The 14296-nt window shown below is 46.8% G+C and overlaps 1 protein-coding gene across 7 annotated transcripts in view; it reads left to right on the top strand.

Annotated features, from left to right (window-relative positions):
• Window positions 1-14296, top strand: part of LOC144802186 (uncharacterized) — a 259636-nt gene that overhangs the window by 134294 nt on the left and 111046 nt on the right. For all 7 annotated transcript variants that reach the window (XM_078671796.1, XM_078671793.1, XM_078671794.1 and 4 more), the window contains exon 7: window positions 5588-5655. In XM_078671796.1, coding sequence (XP_078527922.1) covers window positions 5588-5655 — 68 coding nt within the window. The remainder of the gene's footprint in view (window positions 1-5587; window positions 5656-14296) is intronic.

The raw sequence follows: 14296 nt of genomic DNA, 5'->3' as shown, positions 1-14296 counted from the left end.
ATAATTGGAATAAGAAGATGCCACTCGAATTTGTGCCCATCTATATCCAATTCTACACTCACCCCGGGGTGCCATATGTGTTTCCTGAATGCATGCGATGTCTACTCTGTGTCTATCCAAATATGCTGGCACTTTCCTTATTTTCCTCGGGTCCTGTAAGCCCCTCATGTTCCAGGACATGAGGGTCAGTGTCCTAACCGTTTGCGTCATAGCTGTCATGTTGTAACTCAATGTAGTGGTGCAGCCGTGTATGGTTCAAACTTCTCAGCAGTGTAGTAATCTGTAATGTTTGTGTGATGTCTGCTGCTTCTGCCCTGCGATTTTCTACCTTACCCCCCTCCCACTCCGTTAAAAACGGAGACATTCCCGAGCATGGCTCCCCATAACCAGTGTCCCTCGCTCCCCCCAGCCCCCCAGACATTTTGATCAAAACAGCCCCAACCAACAGAACAGTAAATACATTAACGCGGTGCACGCCTAGGGGCTGGAGCTGCCAGCCCATTTCCTGTGGGTAGCAACCACATAGGCTAACGCCCTTTTAAACAGAATTTATCTAGGAATCATAAACTCTCTGTTCGTATACATAAGTACTTGAGCGGAACTATACTTTGTACCGGACCTGATAACAGTAAACATGGATAGTAACTTTTACAGTCTGACTTCAGCCCTTCGGTCACTAAACGTCGGGGCAGCCCGTCAACAGTTATTATGGCACTTATCTGTAGGCGATCATCTGCAGCTGAGTACATCTGTGCAGAAGTCTTTCAGGATCTTTCTCTACACGCAGCAGTGGAGGCAACTGATCCTTCTCAGTGTAGTTTCCTTTGAACAGGACTGAGACCAACACCCAACGTTACTACCATTGTCCAGTGCGATCTGTGTTGCCTCTAGTAACTTTTGTTATCTCAGACATGCATTCGCACATGTTCACGGTGTATGTCCGAATTATAGAGCCAATTCTTCAGGGTTCCATCCATCATTCTGCCGTGTCTGATCCCGCAGCTTGTTCGTCTTGTTCATGCCTCGGGGATTTCCGTCTTGGGCCACGTCCATGTCTTTGTTGAATGAACTTCATCACATCTTTGGGCTCGTTGAAGATTTTTGTTTTCCCATCCTCTGTGACCTTGAGCCTTGCTGGGTAGAGCATAGCGTACGGCACGTTCAGTTCCCTTAATTTCTGTTTGGATGCTAGGAATTTCTTTCGGGCCTCTTGTACTGCTAAAGTGAAGTCCGGGTATAGGGAGATGTCCATTCCCTGATGAGTTAGCTTCCCCAGTTCTCGGGCCTTTCGGATAGCGGCGTCTCTGTCCCTATAATTGAGTATGCGGGCTATAATTGGTCTCGGACGTGAACCAGTTGGGGGTTTCGGCGCAAGGGATCTATGCGCTCTTTCCACTATGAAGACCTCTGAGAATGTGTCTCTTCCAAGCAGCGATACAAGCAGTTGTTCAACATATCTTTCCATGGGTCCTGTATTGGTCCTCTCGGCAATTCCCATCAGGCGTATGTTGTTTCTTTGCAAGCGCGCTTCCAAATCCTCCGCTTTCGCCGTGAGGTCTGCCATCTGTTTATCCATTCGTGTTAGTTTGGAGTCTGTTTGTACGTTCGCGTCCTCTGCTTCGGAGATGCGGCGTTCCGCCATGTCCAGTCTCTCAGTGTGTCTGTCCAGGCGCTCCAACATCCTGTCCACCCTGTATGTAAGAGAATCAATATTTCCATCGATGTTCGTCAGCGCTGATTGTATTGTGGCAAACATTGCCTGCACATCTCCAGTCGGAACTCCGCCCGCCGCACCCGTGCCCCCCTGTGCTGAGTGTTGGTCTTCTACGTTCTGTTCTGTTTTTTTTTAATTTGCGTCAAAGTTGAGTTTGGGTTGGTTTCTGTCCGGCTTCCCCATGGTCTACTGTTGTCTTGGCTGATACGTTCTTGTCCTGTGGGGAGCGTGTGTAGCGCCACCTGTGCCCGTATAAGGCTGGTTGCGTGACGGAGGGTGTCCGGTTTCACAGGGTTCTCCGGTTCCTGTGAATGATCCTTCTACACTTCCCTGGTTTAGGGCCTTACGTATGTGCAGCTTGGAGTAGTGGCGATCACTCGCGCTCCGTGTCGGGGTCCCTCTATTTCTGCCCCTTCAATGGGCCAGCAGCTCGGTAATAGCGCGGTCACTTGGCGCTAGTGTGCCCAGCTTTTTGTGATGTGTGCCTTCAGTACTCCCACCTCGCACGCAGCAGCTGGGACAGGTTTTCTTCCCTTGCGGAGTGATCTAGTTGTGGGCTCCAGGGATGGTGTTATGCCAATTATCTCCTCCAGGCCCTCTAATACTCTTTCCACAGCTAGGTTGGGCCCAAGTGTTTTCTATTAGCGTGTCTCAGACTGGCCTTGTCGGGCCCCCAGCGCTGTCTTTCGGCCTAGGAATGATGTAAAGGGGAGCCCACACCTCTGCTCGTTTTTTTTGGGGGGGGGCTAATCTGGCCCTCCTCTCCTGTGCCGGTTGCTTTTCGACTGTGCTTCTGCCGTCCGTGTAGTAGGGCCTCTTCCCCGCCTTCTCAGCAGAGCGTCGCTACCTTCGCCTGGTCTTCGCAGCTCCCGCTAAGGCCGCAGTCGGCACTCGGCACCCTGGGGCCACTCTGCCGCGCAGTGAAAGGTCTTCCTCCTGCCCCCACCTTGCCTCACCTCCGCTGGAATTCTTGTTGCCTCTGCACCGGCTCAATCGCGGCTCAGGTCTCAAGTCTCGGAGAGGTCCGACGTGCGTGCCCTACGTCCCGGCTCCGGCGAGTACCACAGGTCCCAGGCTTTACGTTGTGTTTACGTTCTACCAGGCCTCAGATGGAAGGATGCAGGCGCTCGCTGTTCTCGGCTTACATCGCCGTCAGTTGTTCAGATTCTGGTATCGGACATGAGCCCAAGATGTTCCGCTCTCCGTAGAGTGAGTTTTGGCCCTATTTGTAGGATTTTAATGCATTATTTCGGGCTGATTGCGATGAGCTCTACTAATCGGCCACCATCTCGCAGCGTGGCAAGCTGCGCACCCCCAGAGCCAGCCAACATTAGGGGGCAAGGCAGCCTTCCCTGTGCGAAGCAGTATTAGGGTGCCACCCACCTTCCAAACAGTAGTCTGTGCGGGGGAGGGGAGGGCATCCAAACTAGTACTATGGGAGGCCGCCTCACACCTCCGTGGCACAGTTCTCGGGACAGCCCAGGCAACAGCAGGCGATAGGAGGCTGATCACCTGAACAACCCCTCACGCCAGAAGCCGAGCCGCCGGCAGCCGGGGCGCGACAACCCACACGTGCAACATATTGGCCATGGCTTGACACCAGTCTTCCCTGGGAGAGGGGGCTTTGGAGCGCTGCTCAGTAACAGCAGGCACTATGTCCCAAACGGCAAGCTAGCAGGCTCAAGGCACAGCAGCTTGAACCCAATAGGCCTCACTGCAGCAAGACGGCTGCGCCGCCACAGGGGCCGAGTCCCTTGTGCACCAGCCTCTGGTGCAGTCCCAGGACAGACCCGTCTTGTTTCAGCTGGCCAGGGACACCTTCCACAAGCGTGGCTACTGAATAGTTAAGGGTCACAAGCCATCTGGAGGGAGAATTATAGGGGATTGCCGTCTCTGCCAGCAGGGCTGAGTTAGGGAGCGCCATCTTGCTACATAGTTCTCTGGCACCCTCCTTCTATTTTCTTTACAAGAGCATCTACCTGCTGTAGTTTGCAATTCATTCATTTAAATAAATTTAAACAAGAGATGTTATCCATCATATTAAGGGTGGTGGGATGTCTGAAGTCAGCGATGTCCTCTATGATACATTTAATTATTTAATCTGTAACAATGTGTCTCAGGATATGAGCTGTGCTTGGTGGTAATGTTTCAATGTCCAATATAACTGGCAAATGTCTGTGTTTTTTTTTTATTTTTTATTGTAGGTTATCAGTCATAACCCTAACAACCAGTTTCCTGAACTTGTGAACTTTTTAAAAGGAAGCTTTTACATTTGTTATTCCTGACCTTATTTTTTTGTTGGTGTTGAATTCTGAGCCCTACCCCAGTGATTTTAATGGAATTTTTTTGATATATATGGACTCCTATCCCAAGTACTCACTGGGCTCTGCCTCACTAAAAATAATTTTAGTGTGAGAGCAAATATTTTTGAGTCAACTCACAAAATGGAGGAACACCTTTGAAAACCAATGTTTACTAAAAGTTAAAAGTAAGGTAAATGAAGGCTATTTTTACCAGACAATCCAACAGATGTTTAAAACCTAATTAGTGCAGAACATTTTATTTTTGTTAAGGTATGTCCCCTTTAATTTCACAAATAATAGGTGTGTAGCTTCCATTCCTAATGCTTGTGCTTCACAGCCTTGTATGACCTTTAGCTACAAACCCTTAAGATGTGAGACATGTTGAATAGCTGCAGCTTCCTAACCACAAACAAGTAATGTAGTGCTGATGGTGTGCTTTGAATGTTTGAAAGGTATAGGCACTTCTTTTAGGAAACTGAATGTCTAACTGCAGAATGTGTGCAATTGGTTTATATTGTGAAGACCATGAAAATGATTTAGGGCCATATGTATCAAGCAAAATTGTGTTTGCAAACGCTGAAATTCGCAGAACTTCAGTGTTTGCGATCGCAATTTGGCTTAGTGGTATGTATTAAGGCAAAACTGCCTCGCAAAATAAGGAATCGTAAAATTTGCGATTCCTTATTTTGCGATGCATTTAAGGAATCGCATATTTTACGATTCCTTAAATGCAATGTAAGCAGCACAAAAAAAGTGCAATTTGGGCCTAAGGAATCACAAATTACCACCAACTTCAAGTTGGTGGTAATTTGTGATTTCTTTAAAAAATTCACTTTTTTGCATTTTTCAAAGTGCCATGTGAGGCACATACATGCTCAGGGCATGTATGTGTGCCACATGTACACACAAGCACATTTCAGAGATGCAACAGGGCGTCTTTTTGACACCCTGGCACCCTTGAACTTGCATTCTCAATTTGCGATTCTCTAATTGAGAATCGCAAATTGAGAATGTCTTCCTATTCATTCCTATGGGCCTCTAGGCCCATAGGAATGAATGGGGGAGGTATTCCTTAATTGCGAATCGCAATTTGTTATTCACAATTAAGGAATATGTAGGATTTGCAAAATTATTTGCAAATCCTACATACATAGCGTTTTGCGATTCTCAAATACCGATTCGCAAAAAATCACTATTTGAGAATCGCAAAACCAAACTTTCATGCATATGGCCCCATGTTTGTTTGTTCTTCACCTACTTCACTGCTTGTATAAGACTTCTCGCTTCCCTGATCCTCCCTTTTGTATTGTTGTATGTGTCCTTTAAAGGTGGTTTCCAAGCCACATAAGCGATCCAAGGTTTCCATGCTTGGGGCTGCTCCATTGAGTTTCATGAGCTATCTTTTGGATGGGTATACTGTGGTAGAAATTGTATTCAAATTTCCAGTCCCATAACTTGCAAATGCCAGTTAGTTTCTGTGTTAATGCTGAAAGTATGGACTAATCTTTGAACCATTTTCCATTCTGGTCCATGGACCTGATAATCATTATCACCCATTATTGTTTTTTAGCAAAAGGACCAGCTGGAAGGAATGTGAAAGTGTGCGCAGGGAAATAGACCAGCTGAAGCAAAAGATTCGTAAGTATCTCTTCCACCACAGGACAAGCCGGTCAACTTAAGTAGCTTTAGTTACCAGTGTCTAGCAACAGTGCTTGAGTAGGTCTATAGTGAACGTCTTGGAAAGTATATGGGTGGTCTTCTCACTAGGGACTTGACTGTTTGCCACATTTCCACATGACTGGACCATCTCATACATTCTTCAAAGTGTCATATACTATGCCGGTACAGTTAGGCCACTAATTACTGGAATACTGCACCTTTTCTGTTTGTTGAAAGCATTATGTACACTTTGTAAAGAAAGCATTGGAAATCCTTGAAGATTTATGCACTCCATTATTTAAATGAAGTACAGATTTTAGAAGAGGTCTTCATATTTAGAGCTTGAGATATATGAATGACAAATAACCTCAGTATATACCTGCCAGTGGACTACTCTCACCTTAACATTGAGACCAAAATGTACTATGTTTCATTGAAATCTTCAAGGTGGCTTAGGTCCAGCAATCATCTGGTGCACTCACCTAATAGCTGTTTAATAATTAGGCAGTCTTATCTTGTCAACTTATCTACGCTACTATGACCCTATATCTCAGTACCACATAATAATTGACTTACAGCATTCAACTTGTCATGTAGTTCCTATAAATCTAAATAGGATCTGCGCCTTTAGATAACATGAACTGTGGGAGTGGTGTCCAGACTGATTACAGACATCCGCACCGGATATGCTCGCCTGTATACCAGTCAGCTCACAGTGCCACTCTAAACTCCTGTTACCAAGGAGAGAATAGTTTCTGGCAACTATAGAACATGACAATCCTGTCCCCTCAGGGATCGTGGAAACAGTACAGTACTTTTCGCTCAGTCACTCGTGCTCACTTTGTCTCAAAGAGATACACAGAATAAACTATGGGGATGTTTTCAATAAGCATTTATTAAACCAGTGTCATTCAAGTGTAAAATGTGTGCGGCAACAACCATAAGACAGAAACGGATGTATACTGTTATATGCACAGACAGAGTAAATAGATGGCAGAGTGCTAAAACAATGAATATATGCAGGCATATAAATGCATGACAGTAATAATACGTACTCCTACGATGCTAACCATATCTAGATGTACCTCAATGTATTTAGCATGGAAATAGGTGTAGAGCCAAGAATCCCCCTCGGGTGGAGCTAACCCCATTACCTGAAGTGAGAGAACGAAGGACCCCGTCTTGGTCTCAAGATTGACACCCAGCAAGACCACTGCTAGCTGGAGTGTCTGCGTGCAGGGACCTCAGCGTCTTGTGAAGACTTTTTTTTCCCCTGCCTGCCCCAGCAAAGATATGGTGTTTATATACCCAAAAGGTACCCTCAGGAGTTCTACATTGCTGTGTCATGTAGGCTGAGGATGACAATTGTGATGAACCTTATAACATAGTTATTATGCAGAAGATGGTATTCCTGCTGTGATTCTGAGAATCCTCATGCACAATAAATGTCTAGTTTTCGGGAAAAACCACACGACCTTTATGCAGCACCTAACTAGGTAAAAGGTCAGCACCAAAAACCATTATGTAGTACAATGGCAGTGAAAATGTAGGTGAAAGGTTAGGTGACTATCCAGGCCTATATTGGAGTACATTACGAATCATAACAAACTGTGGCACCTACCACCGCTCTGCTACTCAGTTTCTGTTTGATAACAGCTGTAAACTTCAAAGTGCGTGTAATTTAGCTTTTTGCTCTGCTTGAACTGACCAACCTTCTCTCTTATTAATTATGATAACTGAGCATGTTGTTCCAGCCCAATATCTTCATCTGTGCTTTCATTTTCATGGTTATAACTATTGATTTAGTTTTCCTAAATTAACTGTCAACCTTTTTTTGTTTTGCTTGTACACACTAAACACGTTTTACAGATTCTGCACCACTCTTTTCATGTGACACAAGGGCTACAAATAATAATAAAGGGATAGGGCTACTATCATTGGTTCATTGTGTCAAATTGTTGTAGATTGGCAATTACATAGTAGCCCCCCCTCGCCCCCCCCCAACAAAGACTGCTTACTCTTTGCCCTTCTTGACTGCAAATGTTCGCCCTTCTCTAGAGTACCCGACAATCCAGTACAACCCATCTGTAAGTGCAATTGCTTATTATTTTCTGTTAAGCATTCCATAGTACAACATCAATCTACACATTCTTGCCTTCAAAGATGAAGCAGGTGATAGGGAAGGACAACACAAATATAGAGTCTGGTTTAGACCATGAAACCAGATGCCGTGTAGGTAGTGAATAGAAGTGACACCAGGAAAAACAAATAATCAGTGTCAAGGTATTGAATGTAGAGAATAGCCAAATCCACTCCAGAAGAGCAAGGGAAGCGACTCTTTGAGCCGGTCCAGAGTACCAATCACAAATGAGGGGCAGTAACTCTGCTGCAGTTGGGTGCTTGAAGGTGGATACATCAAAACAAAATGCTAAATGATGTTTGAGGACTTATCCACATGGGACATTTGCAATTTAGTCAGTATCCGAAAGTTCGTATTCTAACATGTTCAACACAAAGAAATCTAGTAGATAGTAGTAGATGGGCATAAGAATATAGTGTCATGATGACATCATTGACAGAGTAACCTATACATTCAGGCTCATGCTCCCTATTGAGGTCCAAAGTGACAGAGGAGCAATTGTGTTGTCTCAAAGAGCACTTGGTAAATGGTGCCCAAAGTATAAGCACCCTATAAAAGAGACCTAAATACATTCTACACAACGTGCACAGTAGCTGACCAGCTGCCTCTTACGGGCTTCATATGGACAAGCTAAAAATACTGGGGGGACGGGGGAAGCCAAGTATGAGAGATACACCGCTCCGGAAAGATGCTGATTTCTTCCCCCAAGTCAACGCCGTCTCCTCCTCCTGCTTCAACACCCTCCGCATGCTCCTCAAGATCTACAGATGGATCCCGACAGATACAAGAAAGACAGTCACCCAGGCCCTCGTAAGCAGCAGACTCGACTACGAAATGCCCTCCACGCGGGAGCCCCGACCAAGCTCATCAATAGACTACAGCACATCCAAAACGCCTCAGCACGACTGATCCTCGATGTACCACGACACGGCCACATCACCCCCCTCCTGAGAAACCTGCACTGGCTCCCGTCAACAAGAGGATATCCTTCATGCTCCTCATCCACTCACACAAGGCACTCCACAAGACCGACCCAGCCTACCTCAACAGACAGCTCTCCTTCTACACCCCCAACCGCCAGCTACGCTCCGCCGACCTCACACTCGCCACCATCCCACGCATCTGAAGAACAACCACCGGCGGAGATCCTCCTCCCACCCCGCCGCCAAGACATGGAACACTCTCCCACTGAGCCTACGAACGACCCAAGACCTGCTGACCTTCGGGAGGATACTAAAGACCTGCTGTTCGATCAGTAGAGGCCCCCCCGCCCCCCCCCCCCCCCCACCCCAACGCCTTGAGACCCTCGCTGGTATGTAGTGCGCTTAACAAATGACTGATTGATTGATTTCTGGAGGACCCAGTCACAAGATGTGGGCAGAGAGCACAGGGACAGTGAGTGCACAAAAACTGCAGTCAGGCAGATGGATATAACTCCAGACAACTCCTACAAACCACAGACTTGATGCAGTGTTAAGGGTGGCCTTGCTGCCCATGTAAATGTGACCACTCTGGCATTGTGAGTGGATGGTGTCACACTTTATGGAGGATGGTGGTGTGTGAGGGCAGCATGCTGGGCCTTCATATTCCACAGGATTTCTGAAAGGAGCTGTAGGCGCTGAACCTGTGATTAAAACTACAGAGAAAATGCAGGCAAGCTACCCAGAGAGTGTGGTGAAGTTGTTTTGTCTATTCACAGGGTTCTCATTCTTGGTCCTTTTTTTTCCATTTAACTTGTTTATTGCATTTTCCATAATACAGAAAAGAAAAAATACAAAGAAACAAATCAGAAAATTGTACACACAGGGCTATTTCGTCTGCCAACACACCGCAGCAATAGAAAGAATTACTTCATTTACAATACGGTTTAGAACGTTCATAATACAAGCACTGTTCAGTTATAGTTCGCGGGAGCAACATCCATGCTCCATGCGTATACAGGTGATCCCTGTGCTACATATTAATTTATACTCATTCCGGGGTGTAAAAGCAGATAAGAGTGGAGTGGCTGCCAAATGTTTTTGGGCCTAGAGGTAATTTTCCCAAGCGGCACGCGCCCCAGTGCCCACTTGTGATCGAAGTGTAAGAGCCAAATGGTAGAGTCTGGAGACCAGATGGGCACTCAAAGTAGATGTTATAATGAGTGAAAGCGGGGTAAAATACACCGGCTCTGCAATTGAAGCGCGTAGCGCGGCCACCACCGAAGCGCGTGTCCGATGTAGCAGAAACCTATACATATGAGGCACATCATGTTCCTCAATGATGTCTGAGACGGGACGCAGTTGAGTGTTATGGAAAAGCTGTCCAAGGGTGGTGCAACTCACACTGAGATAAGGTTCTTTTGGTCAAGGTCTCAATGGTTGGGGAAAGCCATGGTTTGTCTAGAAGTGATATGTTTGGGGAGTAAATGAGAACAGAGTGCAAATATCGACATAGTCTTGTCAAGGCCCAGAATGTTGTTTGGAGGGTCTGTATTTCAGAGGGCGACCTAGGTAGCGAGTGGGGACAATCTATTGTCTCATTGTTTTAATCTGAATTTATGTTTTATCTGCGATTGGATGTGTTGCAGTTAGTAGAACAGATTGTCTAACAATCAGAACTGTGAACCCCGATTTGGAAAGCTGGGTATTGTGTGTGTGTGTGTGTGTGTCTTTCTGTCTGTCTCTATCATGGCCGGACTGGCCATAGCGGGCACCGGGCAATCCCCCGGTGCACCGCACGGGTGGGGACTGTTTTTGTTACAAGGCCGTTTTTGCAGCATAGCTGCAAAATCAGCCCTGTACCAAAATCGGCTGAAAACCAGCCCCGGCAAAGAGCTCGGCGGCACCTCCAACCCCCGCGAGTGGGGGCTGGCCGAACACTTTGCCAGGGCCGGTTTCGGTTACCAGTCCGGCCCTGGTCTCTTTCCATACATACTTTTCCCAATCGGGGTTCTCATTGTCAGACAATCTGCTCCACTATCTAAAACACAACTTCAGATTAAAACAATGAGACAATAGTTCGGCCCCACTCACTGTTATTCCCTACGGACTACCCAGGTCGCCCTCTGAAATACAGACCCTCCAAACAACATTTTGAGCCTGTACAAGACTGACGATATGTACGCTCTGATCTCCTTTACTCCCCATATACATATATATCTCAAATAAATAGGAAGTATTTATAATGAGTGAGTAGTTACTTCTAATCATCAGTTAATAATTGAATGTGTGTACAAGACCTCTGTCCATTCCCACAAATATATGTACGTTGCTGGGTTTAATTATAAACTGAACTTCTGGGTCCATTCAGGTAGGGAAAGCTCTAAATAAATCAATTTTGAGTACAGGAAATTGGATTGGGATTTCCACTCATGTAGGGATCTGACTGCGGTCATCAAATGGTGCCACCCAGGTTGGGCATTGCATGGGTGAACTCTCCTGGGTGGTGATTTACTGTGGTTGGGAGTATTCAGGAGGTGCAATGCGGGCTCATGCTGAAAGGTACTGCTCAGGCACATAAAGGGAGGTCAGAGTTCGGGTAGGCTGGACAGTTCGTGGGTGCTACAATAAGTAAGTCTTTTTACGCAGTCACTTTCTTTGAATTTGTTGAAGAGGGTTGGTGCTGTGGTGCCTATTAATGACACCCTGTATAATCAGTTACACCCTAAGATGTAAATTGGGAATCCTAAAACGTTTTATTAACAGACCTAGGCCCTTCGTTTGCGATTCATTCAGTGAGCTGCACAGAGAGAGCAATCAAACTGTCAGGATCAGCACTCTGCAGGATTCGTTTGCAGCAATAAGCTCCACCTCCGGACCTCCCAAACACCCTGACTGTAATACACAGGGTGTTCGAGTGATACGGTGAGGGAAAAACCCCGTAAACGGGGAAAACCCAAGGAAGGAAAGGAGGGGACAGCAGGGAAAGGAAGCTGTAAAACAAAAGAACAGGTTAGTACATTTCCTTATAACTACTCTCATTAAAGTCTCGCTAAAAGGACTAATCACCTGCATCAAACAAGAATCATTCTCCGCTCGACGGCCTTCATCCCTTTCCTCCAATCCCTATACAACACAAGGAACACAGTTAACACGTACAAGGATGACAACACCATGTACATCAGATATCACTGGTAGATTGTTTTCACGCACCCCCAGAGTGGCAACACTCTTCCTCCTAAAAATCCTACAGCCAAGACAGTCTTGATGTATTCCTGCTATCCAGCAGATCAAGGTATGCAAGCAACAGGAGGCTAAACTGCAGAGGCCAGGTTCCGTAAAGTGCGATATCAATTACTGCATTGAAATCTTTGCCTGGAACATGAGACCTCCTTTTTGACAAACCCAACCAAACACGTTGAGGTGTAGCACAATGCCACTGCCTCCCGCTTTGGGAATTGTAATCCGAATTCGAAGAACAAACACACGTCAAGAATTCATGACGGCAATGAGGAGATTATCTTCCCCCTTCATTCCGCCACTTGAAGCACCAAACCCAGAAAGGAACATAACTAAAGTAAACACTCGATAGACACGCCTTATCCAAAGACGTTATGAAAGTACAACAACACTGTACAGAGCCAGCTCTATGCGACTTGCAGATCCAGGCCAAAGTATATACTTGGTTCTCCTAGAAAACGATGAGCCCCACAATCAGGGAACAGTGTCGATAACGATACCTATCCGGGAACGTCCTCAACGCTGAGACCTACGCAGACCTCTCTCCTTAGAAGGAGAACCGGAACCGAGAGCAGCCGCTCCCGCGGGGAAGTCCAGAATCACTAGCCCCGAGCAAGCCGCTCGGCAACGCTATATCGCGAGGGCTGCAAAGGGTCATGGGAAATGTAGTTCTTGGCCCGCAGTCCCTGGGAAATGTAGTTCGTAATGCAGGCGCGAGGGCTAGGACCTGACAGTACGCCCCCCTCCCAAGCGCCTCCTATGTCCCGGCTTCGAAGGACATCTCCGATGGAACGAAGCAACAGCCCTGGGAGCATGAACATTGGACCACGGTTCCCAGGAATCATCCTCACTAGAATATCCCCTCCACGAGACCAGATACCACAACACACCTCTGCGTATCTTGGAGTCTCGAATGGACCGGACTTCATATTCAGGGCCATCCACTTGATCCACCGGCGGAGGCGCCCTCCGCTGAGAGGTGAGGGCCGCTTTCAACAGATGAACATGGAACACCGGATGTATTCTCAAGGAGCCAGGCAACCGCAACTTATAGGCCACAGGGTTGATCCGTTTTACAATCTGATAAGGGCCAATGTATCTAGGATGGAATATGCTTCTCAGCTTGAAACGGATGTACTTGGTGGATAGCCACACCCTGTCCCCAACCTGAAACTGAGGACCTGGTATTCTGTGCCTGTCCTCCCATTTTTTGTATACAATTTTGGCCTTCAACAAGTGTTTCCGCACCATGCTATGCACTCTTCGCAATGTACGCATGCGAGCCAGAACAGTGGGCTGATCTCCTACTTCCGAGGGAAGAGTTATAGGCAGAGTGTTGGCATCGTACCCAAAATTAGCTTTAAAAGGAGACAGGCCGGTTGAACTATGCCAAGCGTTGTTGTATGCCAACTCAGCCATCCATAACAGGTTCACCCATGATTCCTGTGCAGCAGTAGAATAACACCGTAGGTACTTCTTCAGGGTTTGATTTAATCTCTCCGTCTGCCCATCTGTCTGAGGGTGGAAGCTTGTGGAGAGAGCTGCCTCAATCCCCAAAGCCTTACACCACATCCTCCAAAAACGAGCAACAAATTGAGGCCCTCTGTCTGAAACAATCACCCTGGGAACACCATGCAAGCGAATGACTTGGGAAGCCAGTAACTGTGCTGTTTGCCCAGCTGTTGGAAGATTCGTGCATGGTATGAAATGGCCCATTTTAGTCAAGTTATCAACAACCACCAGAATAGCTGAACACCCCTGATCCATAGGCAAGCCCGTAACAAAATCCAGGCTGATATTCTGCCATGGTTGTGCGGGCGTGGGCATGGGCATCAACTGACCTTTTTTCTTGGTAGTCTCCCCTTTTGCTCTTGCACACTCCTCACAGCCTTTGACCCACAGAGTGGCATCCTTAACCAATGTATCCCACCAAAAGTATCTCCGAAGCAATCTCAAGGTTTTTGCTATACCCGGGTGCCCCGCCATAGGAGCTATATGGCACCAGTCGAAGGCTTTCTTCCGTATCTCAACTGTGGGCAGGTACAGACTATCCCCCTGAAACGGCAGGCCTTTTCTCACCAACCTCCCTGATTTTTTTCCAGCCCATAACTCCCAGGCCTGTCTAGATCGTGCGTTCTGCACTTCATCCAGGAACCGCTCAGCACGAACCACACATAATACCTTGGCCGCCGGAATAATGGCTTGTTGTTCTTTCTCCTGCGGTACTTCGGGCATGATTTGTCGGGACAGTGCATCTGCCTTCCGGTTGTCTATGCCAGGCCTGAAGGTAACCACGAAGTTGTACTCCGCAAAAAAAAGC

This window comes from Lissotriton helveticus, chromosome 1_2 (assembly GCF_964261635.1).
Source record: "Lissotriton helveticus chromosome 1_2, aLisHel1.1, whole genome shotgun sequence".
Lineage (NCBI taxonomy): Eukaryota > Metazoa > Chordata > Amphibia > Caudata > Salamandridae > Lissotriton > Lissotriton helveticus.
Note: the sequence above shows the minus strand (reverse complement) of the source record. Positions and strands in the feature narration are given on the sequence as shown.